General features: G+C 37.4%; 2 protein-coding genes across 2 annotated transcripts; one reads left to right on the forward strand and one right to left on the reverse strand.

Annotated features, from left to right (window-relative positions):
* Positions 1–563: 563 nt before the first annotated feature.
* Positions 564–6,595, reverse strand: LOC116248070 (very-long-chain 3-oxoacyl-CoA reductase 1-like). The gene is made up of 3 exons (XM_031620657.2): positions 5,868–6,595; positions 1,227–1,296; positions 564–899 (listed from the first exon to the last, which is right to left on the reverse strand). Exons 1-3 carry the CDS (start codon positions 6,500–6,502, stop codon positions 642–644), a joined length of 963 nt encoding a protein of 320 aa, XP_031476517.1. The 5' UTR covers positions 6,503–6,595; the 3' UTR covers positions 564–641.
* A 3,013-nt stretch (positions 6,596–9,608) lies between these two features.
* Positions 9,609–15,431, forward strand: LOC116247397 (very-long-chain 3-oxoacyl-CoA reductase 1-like). Its single transcript, XM_031619582.1, has 3 exons — positions 9,609–9,996; positions 12,312–12,381; positions 15,341–15,431. Exons 1-3 carry the CDS (start codon positions 9,609–9,611, stop codon positions 15,429–15,431), a joined length of 549 nt encoding a protein of 182 aa, XP_031475442.1.
* The last annotated feature ends 1,694 nt before the right edge of the window (positions 15,432–17,125 follow it).

Consider the following 17,125-nt stretch of genomic DNA (forward strand, 5'->3'; position numbering starts at 1 on the left):
CAGTATGTATAGTGAGTGGCACGTGAGGCTCGAACTTCATATTTTGAAGGGTCTGGTTCAGGCCCAATATATATATATATATATATATATATATATATAGTAAGACCTTTGTAGTTTTCATTCTTTTTTCAATGATATGGATGTGAAGTAGTTTATAACCAAAACATTACAAGTCTATGTAAACTTGATATTTTTACGTGCTTAAGCAAGCCATCGTAAAACCATAATCAACTGTCACAAGTGTTTCATTTTTTTGTCTTAATAAGCAAATCTACAAAAGTGCAAGTTGGTATAAGAAAATTAAAATCAGCCGTCTACCGCCGTAATCCGTAGCCATATGGGTAATTTTCCATTTTGTGTCGTTAAACATTATTGCAAAGGATACATTCTATCGCTAAAGTACCCGGCCAAGCAATTAGGAATGTTTTCAGTAATACAAAATGAAAAACAACTACCTAGTCGTAGAGGTACGTAGCCGGCTGTTTTCAATTCTTACATATATGTACAAAGAATTAGTCGGAGGCCTAATCAAGATAATTGGCTAATAATAATAATAATAATCATCATCATAATAATCGTAATAATATTCATAAGCAAAAGTATTGCTTAGACATTCTCTCTCTCTGATATGAAACGTTGGCTCATGACTCCTTGGAGTAGAGGTGCTGCTGCTTCATGGCCTTCTCTCGCAGGAGAAGAAAGCAGCGAAAGAACCACCAATCCAGGAAGGCATCGGGCAGAAAGCGTGCTGCAAGCGACTGGATGGAGTGAGTCCAGTAAGGAACACAGACGGCGTCGTGCCCTACCCAGCGCAGGCACCACCTTGCGTACTCATCTGCCGAGGGAGCGAAGAAGGAAGGCCTTATTTTCGTCATCTTCGTTGACACATACAAAGGAACCTACACCCAAATTAAACGCATGCATGTACTGTAATGTAACAGAAATTCTCAGGCCCCTTCAACAGCACAAAACAAACAACGCAAAACAGCAAGAAAAGAGAGGGGGAAAGGCCGGATTTTAGTTTCATACTCCTCTTAAACTATTTATGGAATCAACAAGTCTGTTTCTGAAAAATGGAAGTTGCTATAAAGCAAGATGTACTGTTAAGGCCGCCTTCGATGACTCTGGTCAGTTTTGATTGAGTCTATTATGAATGAATGATCGAGTCGAAATGAATGGAAACTGAATGAATGATTCATGCAGAGTTAAGATCAGTTGCAACTTACCTGACACTGAACGTCGATCCCATAGGGTTTATATTCGACGCTGAGGCTCCTCGAGAATTTCTCTATGTACCTGCGTCCAATACAACAAATTATTTGACCACTTTCAACATTATTTTCTCCCTACCTACATGCGTACAAGGGTGGAGTCCGCAATTTTTTGTCGCAACACCTATTTTAATTTTAATATGTGTCAAAATAAAAAAAATTCAATTTTTTATATGTATTAAACTAAAATTTTTTGGATTTATATATAAACTTTTAAAGTTTTTAAAATCTAAAGAAGACCAATGCATACACCAAGCATACAAACCACAGCCACAACCACAAATGTCGTTTTAACAATGAAGAGAAAGATATAGTCATTTTCATAAAATTATCTTAAAAATTAGAAAACAATAAACAAAATATGAATTTATTAAGATATCATCTAAAAATAAGTAGATAAGCAAAAATAAAAATTTAAAAGTAGAAACATGCAGTTTGACATTAAAAAAAATATGCAAAAACACTTAACATGAAAAAAACAAGAGAAAACACGTTTTATTTCCATTTAAAAAAAAAACATCATTTTTTGGCAATATATTAAGTTGACATGACGTACTTTTTACTTTTTTAACGCTTTTTTTTTTGTACTATGGCACAAACAAAAAGAGCACCCACAAAGAGTTAAATTTTACGCTTAGTTTCCATTTGGCTTTAGTTTGCTTCACTAACTTCACCTCATAAGTTTTACAACGTTCTACTACTCTATACGTTGCATCACCATCGAAGAGACAAAGCAACTTGCACAACTTTCTTTCGCTTATCTCATTTCACTGTATAAACAGACCCTTCAAATAAAATAAAACAAAGGGCATCAAACTCTCTTTCCCTCTTTTATTAGGGTGCCTTCAGCCCTCGGCAAGGGTAGATGTAGACGTAACCATATGGCAGCTTTCATGACCTTCCTTTTTGTTCGGTGTTTTGATTTAGATATAACGAAAAGCCATTATCAGACTACAAAAATTAGGGACAAGAACAAACCCCAAAATAGAAGCAAAAGAGAAAATATACAATAAACTTAAAAAAAACGAAATAAGAGGAATGAATAGAGAGGGAGAAAGAGAGAAAGAGAGCTTTTACCCCATATCTAACAGGAGAAGCTTTTTAGAGAAACATTTCAGTTTGTTTGCACTTTTTACTTATTTTCAGCATGAAAAGTGGGTAAGAAAATGGAACGCATATAAGAAGAAAAAGTTTTCAACCTCTTCTAAGTACAAAGTAAATATTTAAGTGAATATTTACCTTGTATGGTTGTTTTTCAAAGCCACACACCGACATGGAACTAGGGAATGCATTCATCTTGCAATCAAAGACCACCGGTAGACAGTTCCGTTTTGAAAAATTCATAAATTTTTGAGTCTAGAAAGCTGTTCATTTACGAAAAGAAATTTATGGTTTTGGTACAATTACAAAGAGACATGCTTTTACTTATATTGTTCCTAACATCTTCTTCTTTCATCATTTTCCTACTGCAAAACAAAACCTGTGCTGTAAGAACCATGATCGTCAAGCTGCCAAAAGTGGAGAAGCAGTCAGTAGCAGATGTATGCCTCTTGGCGTAATCTTCACTATTGCAGCTGCCGATAAAATAGAGAGAGCGACGGAGGGGATATCGAACTCCTTTCTCTGTTTACTGCTGCTTTAACACCAGTTGGAAAGATAAGATCTAATAAATCGAAGCAGGAAGGAGATATTCTCTATCTCGGTACCCAAACCAGTTGGTGCCAGAGAATCGGGTTTTCCTGGCCCTGAAGATGTACTGAGTCACGCATGACAACTTAAGAGTAAAGAAGTCATGTATATATATATATATAAGTCTCTTTCCACAAAATTCTTGCCTCACAAAGTTTTTTTTTTTTAACTTTCATATGGGTGTCTTCAATAATGTACTAACAAATTTATAGTTGCTTGAACAATATTTTTCAGAATTTTTACAGACTAAATTAAAATTTTTAAAAATATAAGTATTTTTTCCAAAATATGACGGAGGCCATGGCCCTGCCAGCCTCCCTTCCCTCCGCTCCTCCCCTCATCTCCTAACCCTACCCTTCCTGCTTAACTTCTCATTAATGTGTCCAACGGACTCCAACAGCGACTACCGTTCAGTTGGTGAGTATCTTAAATCCCTCCATGAATTCTTTGTTTAATGTCCCCAAGAAAACTGCACCCAAGAGACTATCTAAAAAGGAAATTTTCTTTTTCTTTTTTCCTTTATTTCTTCCTGCTAGTGGAGAAACCACATTGCAAATGGGAGACCAGTCCCCCACTGGTTTTTTCCTGCTTTAATTGCAGCACCTTCGGCATCGTTTGATGTTGGGTAGAATTCCAAAACAAGCTCATGCTTTTAATGTGCTAAATATTAAAATAAGTTACACATACTGCATGATCCGTAACTGTTAAATTGACCATTAATGCAGGCTATTTTTAATGGTACCCATTAATGCCTCGCCAACATCAAATAATATAAATTTTTTTCGATTGTCCCGATAAATTTGTAATCTTCCCTAACTGGAGAAGATAGAGACATAGAGTTCGGAGTTGGTAAAACACTTAGATGGTAAGTGGTAAGTAGAGGGAAGCAGCTAACGTATGTTTCTGCACGAAGAGACGTGGAAACAGGCGCCAGCTTGAGTGCTTTCTGAACTAAATTTAGAATTTTCAATGCTTTCTTGAGTGTTTGTTTGGCATTGAGAGAGTGTTTAAATATATTTTTGACACACTTAGTCCGCATAATATAAGTGCGTCACATACTAATTAAACTAAGTGTCGGTGAAATTTATTTCATTAATTTAATCACATATTTTATTTCATATTCATATTTTGTTTGGCTTTTTTACCTTGCCCTTAGAGACAAGGACCAAAAAGAATATTCAGCTGACACCTTATCTTTAAACTGAACGAGTTTTTTTAGATGCTGACATCTGATATGACTGATAACTTAACAGGATTTTCTTTTCTTCACTTGAGATTCGATTGTCCTGAAGAAAGAGGAAGCACTTTGTACAAAAATAACTTGGTTTCTGATGTTCTATTGCTTCGAGTAGGGCCAGGAACCAAGATCTGCATGAGAAACGAGATATATTTTATGTTTCTCAAAATTTATGTTACTCCAAGGTCTTTACGCTTTCCTTTAGTTTTCTGTCTTCTTTTTCCAGAATCTATGTTTTATCTCATGACATAAGTCCAGACCCATAACTTACTGGATTTTTAATTTAATTTGACATCGATCTCCACAACTTGAATCCTAGTTGAGATCACGCCAAATAAAACGTTTAGCTCCTCTGCTATAGAGAAGATGCTATTACCTGCCTATAGATAGCTATGTTCTAGATTCCGTATTTTTTCCTTTTTTTGGTGAGATTTATGATAATATAAGGAAAAGTAAAAATGTCATGTGATCATGTAAAAGCTCCTGCTCGATCTTGCGTTTGTGTTGTACCACCTTCCACAGTTAATTGCTTCATGGTGGTTTTCTTGGATCCCAATTTGTAAATTTATGTTTCATTTCCTTGCAACTAATGTCTAAGGTGACCTACGATCTGATTTCTGAATAACTTAGATTTCAAGACTTCAAGCTTTTGATTTCTAAAATGCATCCATTGTGTCATAAGTTTATAGAATCTTTCTATAAAACCTAGCTAGTCTTCTTTTATGAGACTCCAAGCACTTCGTCGTTGAAATGCAAACATAAAATCAAACCTGAAAAAAACTGTTTGGCAGTATCAAGAATATAGAGAACAAGAGATCCATGTTCAGGCACATCTTGGGAAGGTGCACCCATAATCAGTAGCTAATTTGGGTCTAGACACATGTGATGCCCACACTAGACCTAGGTTGGTGCTCTGCAAGTACTCATCCTTCTAAGCCAGAGACCAGTTAATACCCTTCAGCAAAAATTTTCTAGCTATGCGGTGGCCCATAATGGATGCTTTCCGTATAAAAACGACCTCACATTATTCTCATGTACATACCAGCCACACATTATTTTCGCATTTATTGGGGGAACTCTTACTTTTGGCACAAGCAGTAATGGCATTCTAGGTCTTGGTTCTTTTGTTTCTCTGACTTGACGTAGGCCTAACGAGAAGGCATAGCCACGAAGGTTGGAGTAGGAACTGTTTCCGGAAGGAGAGAAAATTGCAAGGTCAGACAATAGATTTGAGACAAAGAAGTCACAGAGTTCTGCCATGAAACTTACAGAAACTTTGGTGCCTGGCGAAACAGTTTGTTTTAGAACAGCTGCTAACGACCTTCTTGTTTTTATTTTCTGGTTTTGGCACAACGAGAAGCCATTTCACTAATGTTGTTCCTAAACTCTTCCTTTCATTTTGCTACTGCAAAACCTGTGTCCTGAAGATCAGACTTCAGACCTTCAAATCAAAGGTAAAGAAGCCAGTAGCAGATGTGCACCTCTTGGCATAACAGAGGGAAGGAGAGGGAGGATACCCAACTCCTTTATATGTTTTCTGCTGCTTTAAGTTTTGGAAAAGAAAAGAAATCCAGCAACTTGGAAGGGCAAAGGGATATATATATACATATATATATAATGAAGATTAACTGAATCATGCATGACAACAGTGAGAGGAACTGAGGACTTACCCTTTGGTTGCAGAGTATATTGTAACAAGGGGATAAGATGGCAGAACAGAAGAAGCACCAGATCCAATGTTGACAATCGCTCCCCTCTTCCTCTCCACCATTCCTTGAAGCACCACATGAGTCACCTTTGTTGTTCCCACCACATTAACACCAATCACACTTTCCATCAACTTCTCATCAACTTCATGTAAGAACATTGCAAAAGGGTAAGTAGTCCCAACATTATTGATCAAGATGCCAACATCCAAATCCTTGATCCCCTGCTCTATTCTCTTAATTCCATTCTCCAAATCTTTTGCAAAATCGCATACAATGCTCCTGACCTTGACGCCGGCGAACCGTTCCTGCACTTCGCTAGAGACCGAGCTCAGCTTGGCAGGGTTCCGGCCTATTAGGACCAAGTTCAGGCCCTCGCGAGCCAGTTGAAAAGTGGTAGCCTTCCCTATACCATCAGTAGGACCTGTGACAACTGCCCAAGAACCATACTTCTTCAGGTCCTTTTTGGGCCTAAGGAATGAGCCCCAGGCCCATCTCAGAATCACCACCAATGTCTTGAGTAGAGAGAAAAGGCCTATGAGTGTTGAAAGAGTGAGCAAGAACTTGAAGTCCATCATCTCCTTGAGAAATTGAAGCATTTCAGTGGTATGATGTGAGGGAAGGATAGCTTTTTATACTGAAGAAGATATGGAAGCTTAGAGTCTGAAGGGAAGCAAGGGTGAAGAAGCCTCTTATCATACCTCATAAAAGGAGTCAAAGAGCTCATCAATTCTTATTATGGCCATCTCTTTAAATTATTGCAGTTATGGTGGGATTAGTTAGGCAGCTATATCACGAGGCGTTATCAAGTGAAGTTTGAAATTATCGGGCCATCAACTTCTGTCGTCCATCAGGACCGCCGATAGGCCTCATGAATTCAAAGCAAGGATGCAGCATTCATTTCAAAGAAGGCGTCCGTGATACTTGAAGCTTTGTTATGTGGATTGGACGTCTCCTCCATGATCGAATGCCATCGTATACCTAACGCGCCTAATACAATGACTTCTTAATTCTCCTCCATGACAAATACAAGATGGAAGAAGAAGGTTAAGAGGGTGACGGGATCATGTCCCAAGCTGTTTGTTAGAAGTTAGAAGTATTCATCTTTAATCAGGGATGTCAATATATTAGATTTGAATCTGATTATATATATCTGATCAGATTCATTTGCGGATTTGAATCAGATTTATTTTTAGACAAATATCTTATGTATGATGCGCTTACATTTTGAAAACCTGCCAAATTCAGTTCAACATTCACATTCAGATTTGGATAGGATTGTAAAAGTCCCATTCAAATCAGATTTCGGCCTTGGGTTCATATGTAATTGTTTTTTATTTGTACTTGAATCAGAATTTGAATATGAATATGTAAATATAAAAAAAAATCCGACCTGTTGGCATCCATGTCTTAATCGCATACAGCCAGATGAAACCAACCAACTTTGGTGAGTACTTGGGATCCCTGTGAAAAGTGACTTGGCAAATAACCAGATGTAACCCCATGGGAAGTCCTTTAGCTTCATTGTCATAAATTTTAATTAGTCTAATTGGCAGCAGGTAGTCAACTTCTCCTTCTAGGGAAGTACACTTCAAACATATATTCTTTTTGGGTGAGTAAGAGGATTATGACCCACTTCTTGAAAAAGAGAGCCAAAGACCTTCCCCTTGTTTCTGCCTCTTGCCATGTGTTATGGACTCAAAGTTAAGTTGTCGCCATGGTCCATTCTATCATGAGAACAAAAAATGAAGATGTGTCTTTCTACCATGCTTCCACCCCACCAGTTATGCTAAACCCCTAGAGACAAACATGCTCTTTTCTAGCATTTCTTGAAAAAAATTGGAGGCTATAATGAGATATTTGAACAAAGTTTGGATCCAAATTAAAGCCCATAAGATTGCCATTTGCTTCCCCTTGTTAATATTTCAAAACTTTCTAATTACTTTTTTTTAATCTATTTTCCATTTATTTTTTGTTTCTCAAAAAAAGATTTATTAGGAATCGATTTTTATGGATCGAAGGTCTCATTAAAGAGCAACCACCACCCATAACTGAATGGAAAGGTTCCTCATCCCCTGCATCCTGTGAGTCTCACAGCTATGTTCCTTTCTCATTAATTGGGCCAAGAGAACTCCGACAGTTAGTACCATTAAGTTGATGAATGCCTTAAAACTCCTCTGCTGAATAGTTGCTGTCACACGAATTGCATGCCATTTTTTTTAGGAGGCTCTAAATATATAGTTAACAAATTTTCAGTTTGACCATGAGAGCATTGATCCGAATCTCGTGGGGCTGCTCAATATAACTAAACTCAAGTTCACCTAAGTTCCAACACTGCCTTAAAGGCTTGAAAGAGTATGCTCGCCCTACGGTTGCTCCACCCAGATGAATCATAATCAGACCCACATCAGGTGACACGGGTTCCCTGGTCAGCACCAGAAATTTGATTTGGTTTTATACATAGGATAGGATATTTATTTGTTCTGCAGAGAATCTTACATATTCTACCTGATTTCTGTGGATCTGATGCCAGAAGTGGTTGGATCATGTTCCAGCCCACAATGTTGGTAGAATTTTGAGTTGGATCTGGATTCTAATATGGATCTACTCATGAATATCTGTACTAAAAGCCAAGCAAATGAGCCTGCCTGGACCATGGATGTTAAAATCTTGGATTGCATCAAGCAACTCCTCCAGCCTCCCAGAAGTTCAGCAGACAAAAAAGTTGAGACATTAATGGATGAATTGCCATACAAAAAGGAAAATATGATAAGAAAAAGTATTTCCTTTTCCTTCTTTTTAGCTAATGGAGAAACTAACCACTTTGCACATGGGAGAGCAGTGTCATTCAGAAGCAACTTCAAGCTTTTAATGTGAAAGCTAACAATAGGGTGTGCCCAGTGCATGATCAGTAACTGACACCATTAAAGCATTCAGGATACAGCACATCACTGATGCTACCCAAAATAAGACATTATTAAAAACTGATTGCTTAACATTATATTTCACTAATTGGGCGTGTTTGATTGCTTGGATAATCAATCTGAGAAGAAAAACTGCCTGCACCAAGCAATGCCCATTCAAACACAACCATATAGAAATCCACAACAAACTTTCTCTGGTTTAACAGATACCACGCACAGATTGTCTCTAATCCCTTGGATTAATAGCACCAAAAAAAGAGATACATAAGCATAACAAACGGGATATACATGTGTGTTGTATATAAACAATATATAATGGGATCTTTACTCTATTCAGATCGATCTCCGGAACTGCATGGGATTTGAGATTTTGGATCACGGCAGGTCCAGACCCTTAGTTATTTAAGTCCCACCTACCCTGGGCTGTCAGGCTACAAGTAATTGCCGATCTACGACGGCAGCTCTGGCAAGCTCTCATGGTGGAAATGATGACAATTAAGGCTAAAGGGTGCCCATGTGACCTTGTAAATGCTCCACTACTCCTGCTCAATTAAGGCGAAAGGGTGCCTACTAATCCCTTGTAAATGACAATTAAGGCCAAAGGGTGCTCATATATATATATATATATCCTTTTTTCGACCGGGCTTATGGCCAAATGGTGGGTTGATATTCCTTGGAAATTAAACGGCCTCACACTTTTCTTGACAGAGATACAGCTTATGTAAGAGAGAGCTCTTTCCTGGTATACTTCAGTGCTTTCTCAATTTCCTTCGAAGCCAACATGGTGTTCCAAACGTTTCTCCTCCTTCCCACAGTTCTCGGCCTTGTGCACATTTGCAGAGCTCTCATGGAGCTTGCATGGTGGGTTTGGGCCTCATTTCTAAGGCCAATGAGAAATCTGAAGGAGTATGGGCCGTGGGCCATTGTGACGGGTCCTACTGATGAAATAGGGAAGGCAATCGCCTTTCGCTTGGCTCGCTACCATGGCGTCAACTTGGTTCTTGTGGGTCGCAACCCGTCTAAGCTACGCTCGGTTTCCAGTGAGATACTCAAGATGAACAGATCCATAGAAGTAAGGAGCATCGAGGTCGATCTAGCAGGCGACATCAACGAGGGAATGGAGAAGATCAGGGAAGGGATCAGGGGCCCAGGACCATTTGGCATAAAGTGTAAATCTTGTAAATGGCGTTTGATAAGAAAAAACAGTGTTCTTGGAAACATATATATATATATATATATATGTGCCAAAGATTCATTGCCACTCACAGTTATACTATGCCAAAGATGTTTTGCTTTCAGGACCATTTGGCATAAAGTGTAAATCTTGTAAATGGCGTTTGATAAGAAAAAACAGTGTTACTTGGAAACACACACACACACACACACATATATATATATATATAGCTACGAAACAGTTTTTGGATTTTGGAAAGACTAACATGTATAATTACACTTTACACCATACATGTTTCATGGAACAAGTACCTAATATTTTTGAAACACAGTAACTTTATGAGCATGTATTCCAAAAAAAGTAATATTTTTCTTATTAAGCACCTCATTAGAGATTTGATTTGCAGGGATATATATGGTTTTAGCTAGGTTTTTATATTTTTTGGCACAACAAATTAATCTGACTGAATCCTGTTGCTAATTATGTATTTATGTATTTAATTATTTTGTTCTCTTCATGGTAGTTGAGTATTTGTTATTGTTCTTTATGCTTATCAAATCAAGCATGTGCATACGTAGGCTCATATCCATATAATTGAAGCTTCATTTCTGTAGAGCAATTACTTCGACAACTTTTCCCCCTAATCACTATATCCACCAAATAATGCTTTAAAGCAATAAGCCCTAGGCACCAAAACTATGGGGATTTAAATCGGTAGAGGCAATTCCATTCACACCATGGGTAAAGCCACAAAATAAGTGTGTGTATCTATATTGATCTTCTTTTCAGGAATCTCATGACAGTGGCAGATCCAGAAAGTTCTAGCAGAGGGATTAGGCACATGTAGAGCTACATGACATTGGCCTGGGTCTGGGTTTGGTGTGAACTACATATGGTTAGGCGTGAGTCCAGCATCATTATAATAAAGCTTTTACAAAGATTTACATAGGCTAAGGTAGGCACTTGCTCATACCAGCCCCATGGTAGCTCCACTATTGTCCCATGAAATCATTTATGAGAAAGAATGGTGTTGCTTCGGGTGAGTGGGGGACAACCACCACCTAGCAAGAGAGTTTAAGCTTACAACCAAACATTTTTCCTTTTAAGACATTGGGCCTAATTTTGGTGTTTCAAGGTGCAGCTCCTACTGTATTTAAACTTGCATATTAGTGATAAATGGGAGACATAAAGAGAGAGGGGGGATAGAATAAATTTAAGACTACTTAAATTTGAGATAGGGAAATCTAACGATACTTCCTATATATGTAGCACTTGGTTGGATTATGAGTCTTCCTTGCATTTGGAGAACTCATTTTATAGCCAAACAAAATTAATTATATCTTTCTGTCTCTTTGAAATTTATGAGGGCCAGATTTGAGGCTGGAGGGTCCAACGTTATACGGAATCCACGTTATATCCATGGTTCTAGCAAAATAACAAATTTGGGAATTACGAACTTAAAATTCTCAATATCTCTCAACTCCGAAGGTAAGAATTGCAAATTTACAATGTAAATTGTTGCAGCCTTTAGAAATAAAAAATCTGAAACTTTGGAATATAAGACTCCTATATATTAAATCACCTTGGATCGTATGTACAGGGTAATCCAGTGCCCCATTAATTAAGATAGTGAGCATCAACTAAGATAAAGAATTGATTTGTAACTACGAACTCAAATTCTTTCTTTTCCATTCATTTCCTTTTCATCCATTCTTTCCCTCCATCCAAACAGAGCTTAAAGGGGGTGTTTGATGGTATCAAAAAGTTTTGATGAAAAATCTCTGCATGGAGTAGAAAGGCTTTTTTTTCAACGGAAAAGAAGAGAGAGATGCTCTTAGGGGCAACCAACATACAAGAGTCGGCAAAATTTCTCCTTTTCTAGTTAAATGCTCTCCGGAAGAACAAGAAAAATTAATCAAACGTTTTGTGATTTTCTGTTGGGTACGAGACTCTTGGGCCTTTAATTGCGTTGGGAGACCATTTCATTCATGCTCAACTTTTTGTTCCTAATGTCCAAATCCGACCTCCAATTTCTGAATATCCTATACACATGGTCATCCAACGAATTTTTTCTCTTTTCTTGTTGGTGTGACGGGGTTTGGCTTGCAAATTTACCTTACGGGCTACATGTTTGCTGAAGCACACGCTGAAGTTCACCTGTCCAGCTTCCTACCAACACATCACCTCTAGAAGCCCATTCTTACAAAGATGTTGTTTGTTTAAAAAATTGACGCTGTGTATGTGTTGGGTGTGCATTAATATTCTTCTTTTGTATGACAAATTGTAATTGATGAAATGTTGTTGGTGCAGATACGTTGGAAAGTTCTCAAGGAGTCTGCATGTGGAATACAAACAACATGGGATTGACGTTCAATGTCAGGTAAGCTCTACGCAGACAGACACACAGTAGCTTCAGCTTTTAGATTAAATAGTACTGCCTATGCATTTGCTGGGGTAGCCAGTTGATATATATATATATATATATATATATATAATATACTGAACTAGTATGATCAGAATTACCCTATTTGTTAGCTCTAGAGCTGATTTAAAAGTTTCACATATCGAAATATTTAACATTTTAATTTTTTTTTTAGGTCGTAACTTTTTGACATTTTCTGGCCAATTCACAACAAGTTTGGCTGAATCCATGAAACAACCAATTCAGTAAAATGGCAGAACTGCCAAACAAACTAATTTTTACGACACTTGTTTAAAAGTCATGCATATTCTTGACATTCTAGGTATGTAATTAGAAAGACTAGTGAACATTTCTTTATCTCAATTTAGGCATAATTTTATTAAATGTAGTGGCAGCCTTTTTTTTTAATGATTAAATATTAATATTTCCAACTTCCAAATTCCAAGATCCCTTCAAGAAAACTGTGAAAGAAATTCAACATAGAAAAGATGGCAGAATCGAGGTGTGTTATAATTCTCACATAATTAATGTAGAAGAAAATCTCTTCGGAGAAAGAAAGAAAATAAGAAAAAACTGAGGAACCTATTAAAGAGAGAATCTCGTTTCTAGAATCGTAAAATTAAGTTGGGCTTTGTGTCATATTCAAGATCATAATCGGAATGAAATAAATAATAATGTTACTACCCTTTATTTCTCATTAAAGGCGCCACTTGACAATGACTCATTGAAGGCTTACTTTTACTAATATCATATTTAAAGTGATCGTAAATCCGATTCAGGTAAATAATGAGAAGGACGACCTTTTATTTTTCTTATTAGATGCATGAGTCACAAATATGGGTCCTACTTTTATCATCCTCTTATTTAAACTAAACAGAACAACTTAGGTTCATTTTTAGATCAATTTTGGGTTCATTTCTAGAAAAGAAGAAGAAGAAGAAGAAAGGAACCCATTAAAGGAAGAATCTCATTTCTAGATTCAAAAAATGAACATAAGAAGGTGGGAGACTGTCGAGAGGTTCTTACTGGTTAAGAGAGCCTGTCAAGAGACGGCATTCACAAGTATGCTTCTTGTCACCGGGGAGAAAGAAAAGGCCATTGGAAGAAGAAAAAGAAGGAGGAGGGGGCAACCCATTAAAGAGAGGATCTCACTTCTATATTAAAAAAAAGATGGCAAAATTTTCTGACAGCTACCAGGTATGGTTGAGTTTTTCTTCAGATCAGAAGAGGCCAATTAGTATGTTTTAAATAAATGTCAGGAGGGGCCCTGATGTTTACATTTTTTAAACATTTCATGTTTTTTTTTTTGAATAAGATCGGTTGATAATGATATTAATTGATAGTTGTGACCAATTATGTATCTTTTTTAGACAGAATTTCACGAGAGATTTTATAAAATTGCTAGAAAAATCAGCAATTGGTATACATGAGAAAAGTGTGAGGCCGTTTAATTTCCAAGGAATATCAACCCACCAATTGGCCATAAGCCCCGTCGAAAAAGGGATATATATATATATATATATATATATATATATATATATATATATATATATATATAGAGAGAGAGAGAGAGAGAGAGAGAGAGAGAGAGAGAGAAAAAGCTGATAAAATGAGAATTCAAAGCCAAATTTGGGGACAAGAAGTCCCCTAAGTACAAAAACAAACCGCAAAAACAGAAATAAAAGACGAAATATACAAGACAATCGCACAGTAAAATGAAATAAGAGGTGGGTAGAGAGTGGATAGATGGAGCAGCAAAGTCACCCAGCTGCAAACGGAGGACGGTGCCGAAGCCGAATAGCAAAATAGGTGTCTCCCTGCACAAGACGAGCTACAACATCCGACGATGAGAAGGTACCCCTGAAGACCCTGTTGTTGTGCTCCTCTCAAATGCACGACCAAGAGAAAATGAGCCATAATCTCTAGACTCACATCCAGGAAGCAGACAGGTGGGGGGAAGGAGAAAAGATGTAAAGAAGACGAATGGAGGATGGGTCTAAAAAGCTGCTAACAAGAAAAGACCATGCACAGACAAGAACACTAAAGAAGAAAGAGCAAAAAGTAAAAAGGTGGATCCAAAACTCAGTCGCGGCGAGACAAATGAGACTGGTTAGCTGAACTGATGCCGAGAGAGAGAGAGAGAAAGAGAAAGAGAGAGGGAGAGGGCAAGTGGGCACCTTTTCGCCTTAATTGCCATCATTTCCACCATGAAAGCTTACCTGAGCTGCCGTTGTAGATCGGCAATTACTTGTAGCCTGACAGCCCATCGGCAATTACCTGCTGTGATCCAAAATCCCAAATCCCTTGCAGTTCCAGAGATCAATCTGAATAAAGTAAAGATCCGATTACATGTGGTATATATATATATCTATATATATATCAACACACATGTATATCCGGTTTGTCATGCTTATGTATCTCGTTTTCTGGGCTTATTAATCCAAGGGATTAGAGACAATCTGTGCGTGGTATCTGTTAAACCATAGAAAAGTTATTGTGGATTTCTATATAGTTGTGTTTGAATGGGCATTGCATGGTGCAGGCATTTTTTCTTCTCAGATTGATTATCCAAGCAATTAAACACGCCCAATTAGTGAAATATAATGTTAAGCAAACAATTTTTAATAATGTCTTGTTTTGGGTAGCATCAAGGATGTGCTGTATCCTGAATGCTTTAATGGTGTCAGTTACTGATCATGCACTGGGCACACCCTATTGTTAGCTTTCACATTAAAAGCTTGAAGTTGCTTCTGAATGGCACTGCTCTCCCATGTCCAAAGTGGTTAGTTTCTCCAATAGCAAAAAAGAAGGAAAAGGAAATAACTTTTCTTATCATATTTTCCTTTTTGTATGGTAATTCATCCATTAATGTTTCATTTCCTTTGTCCCTATGCTTTTTCAAGTTTTTGTCTGCTAGGCTGGAGGAGTTGCTTGTTGCAATCCATGACATTGAACATCCATGGTCCAGGCAGGTTCATTTGCTTCGTCTTGAGTACAGATATTCATGAGTAGATCCATATTAGAATCCAGATCCAACTCAAAATTCTACCAAAATTCTGGGGCTCGAACATGATCCGATCACTTCCGGCATCAGATCCGCAGAAATCAGGTCGAGTATGTAAGATTCTATGCAGAACCAATAAATATTCTATCCTATGTATAGAACCTAATCAAATTTCTGATCCTGACCAGGAACCCATGTTACCTGATCTGGGTCTGATTACGATTCATCTGGGTGGAGCAAGGGCGGAGACAGGTCGGGTCTCGGTAGGGTGAGCTTATGCTTTCAAACCTTAATGCAGTGTTGAAACTTAGGTGAACTTAGGAGAGCAGCCCCACTAGATCTCATCCTCATGGTCAAATTGAAAATTTGTTAACCATATATTTAGTGTCTCCTAGAAAAAAAGTTGATATGTAATTCGTGTGACAGTGACAGTTGGGCAGAGGGGTTTTAAGACATTCATCAACTTAATGGTACTTAACTGCCGGAGTTCTCTTGGCCCAGTTAATGAGAAAGGAACGTAGCTGTGAGACTCAGGATGTAGGGGATGAGGAACCTTTCTATTTAGTTATGGGTGGTGGTTGCTCTTTAATGAAACCTTCGATCCATAAAAATCGATTCCTAAAAAAAACTTTTTTTCAAAAACAAAAAATAGATTAAAAAAAAAGTAATTAGAAAGTTTTGAAATGTTAACAAGGGGAACCGCTAATGGCAATCTTATGGGGTGTAATTTGGATCCAAACTTTGTCCAAATATCTCATAATAGCCTCCAATTTTGTTCAAGAAGAAGAAGAAAAGAGCATGTTTGTCCCTAGGGGTTTAGTATAACTGGTTCGGTAGAAGCATGATAGAAAGATACATCTTCATTTTTTGTTCTCATGGGCACTAACTAACTAGGTCCCTTGACCCTACAAAATGGACCATGGCGACAACTTAACCTTGAATCCATAACACATGGGAAGAGGCAGAAACAAGGGGAGGGTCTTGGGCTCTCTTGAAGTGGGTCATAATCCTCTTGCTTACCCAAAAAAAAATTGGATGTTTGAAGTGTAATTTCCTAGAAGAGCAGGAGTTGACTATCTGCTGCCAATTAGACCATTGAAATTTATGACAGATGAAGGTAAACGACTTTCAGTTGGGGTTACATCTCGTTATTTGCCAAGTCACTTTTCACACGGACCCCAAGTACTCACCAAAGTTGGTTGGTTTCATCTCGTTGTATGCGATTAAAGACATGGATGTCAACCAATCGGATTCAAGTCAGATGTACCCTTAATCCTTTCTGTTTTTTTTTTTTTATACACATATTCATATTCAAATTTTGATTCAAGTACAAATAAAGAAAAATCATATATGAACCCAAGGCCGAAATCCGATCTGAATCTGACTTTTGCAATCATATCCAAAACTGAATCCGAATGTTGAACTGAATTTAACCTATTTTGAAAATGTAAGCGCATTAGACATAAGATATTTGTCTAAAAATAAATCTGATTCAAATTCGCATATGAATCTGATCAGATATTTATATATATACGAATCTGAATCCGATCAAATGTCATTTCTTAAATCCAAATATGATCTGATCAATGTCAATCCATAAACTCGGATCTGACCCAATTTATTAGTGGGATATTAATTTTTTTTCCATATCTGATTTTTTTTGAAACGGTTCAATCAAATATCTCATCCAAATCAAAT

Source organism: Nymphaea colorata, chromosome 2, assembly GCF_008831285.2.
Source record: "Nymphaea colorata isolate Beijing-Zhang1983 chromosome 2, ASM883128v2, whole genome shotgun sequence".
Lineage (NCBI taxonomy): Eukaryota > Viridiplantae > Streptophyta > Magnoliopsida > Nymphaeales > Nymphaeaceae > Nymphaea > Nymphaea colorata.

Excerpts from the sequence above, each read along its gene's own strand:
- LOC116247397 (XM_031619582.1), top strand. The coding sequence starts at position 9,609 with ATGGTGTTCCAAACGTTTCTCCTCCTTCCCACAGTTCTCGGCCTTGTG. Across the intron at positions 9,997-12,311 it reads AGGACCATTTGGCATAAAGT|ATACGTTGGAAAGTTCTCAA; the intron begins GTAAATCTTGTA and ends TTGTTGGTGCAG. Across the intron at positions 12,382-15,340 it reads GGATTGACGTTCAATGTCAG|GCTGGAGGAGTTGCTTGTTG; the intron begins GTAAGCTCTACG and ends TTTGTCTGCTAG.
- LOC116248070 (XM_031620657.2), bottom strand. The coding sequence starts at position 6,502 with ATGCTTCAATTTCTCAAGGAGATGATGGACTTCAAGTTCTTGCTCACT. Across the intron at positions 1,297-5,867 it reads ATATACTCTGCAACCAAAGG|GTACATAGAGAAATTCTCGA; the intron begins GTAAGTCCTCAG and ends TATTGGACGCAG. Across the intron at positions 900-1,226 it reads GGATCGACGTTCAGTGTCAG|GTTCCTTTGTATGTGTCAAC; the intron begins GTAAGTTGCAAC and ends ATTTGGGTGTAG.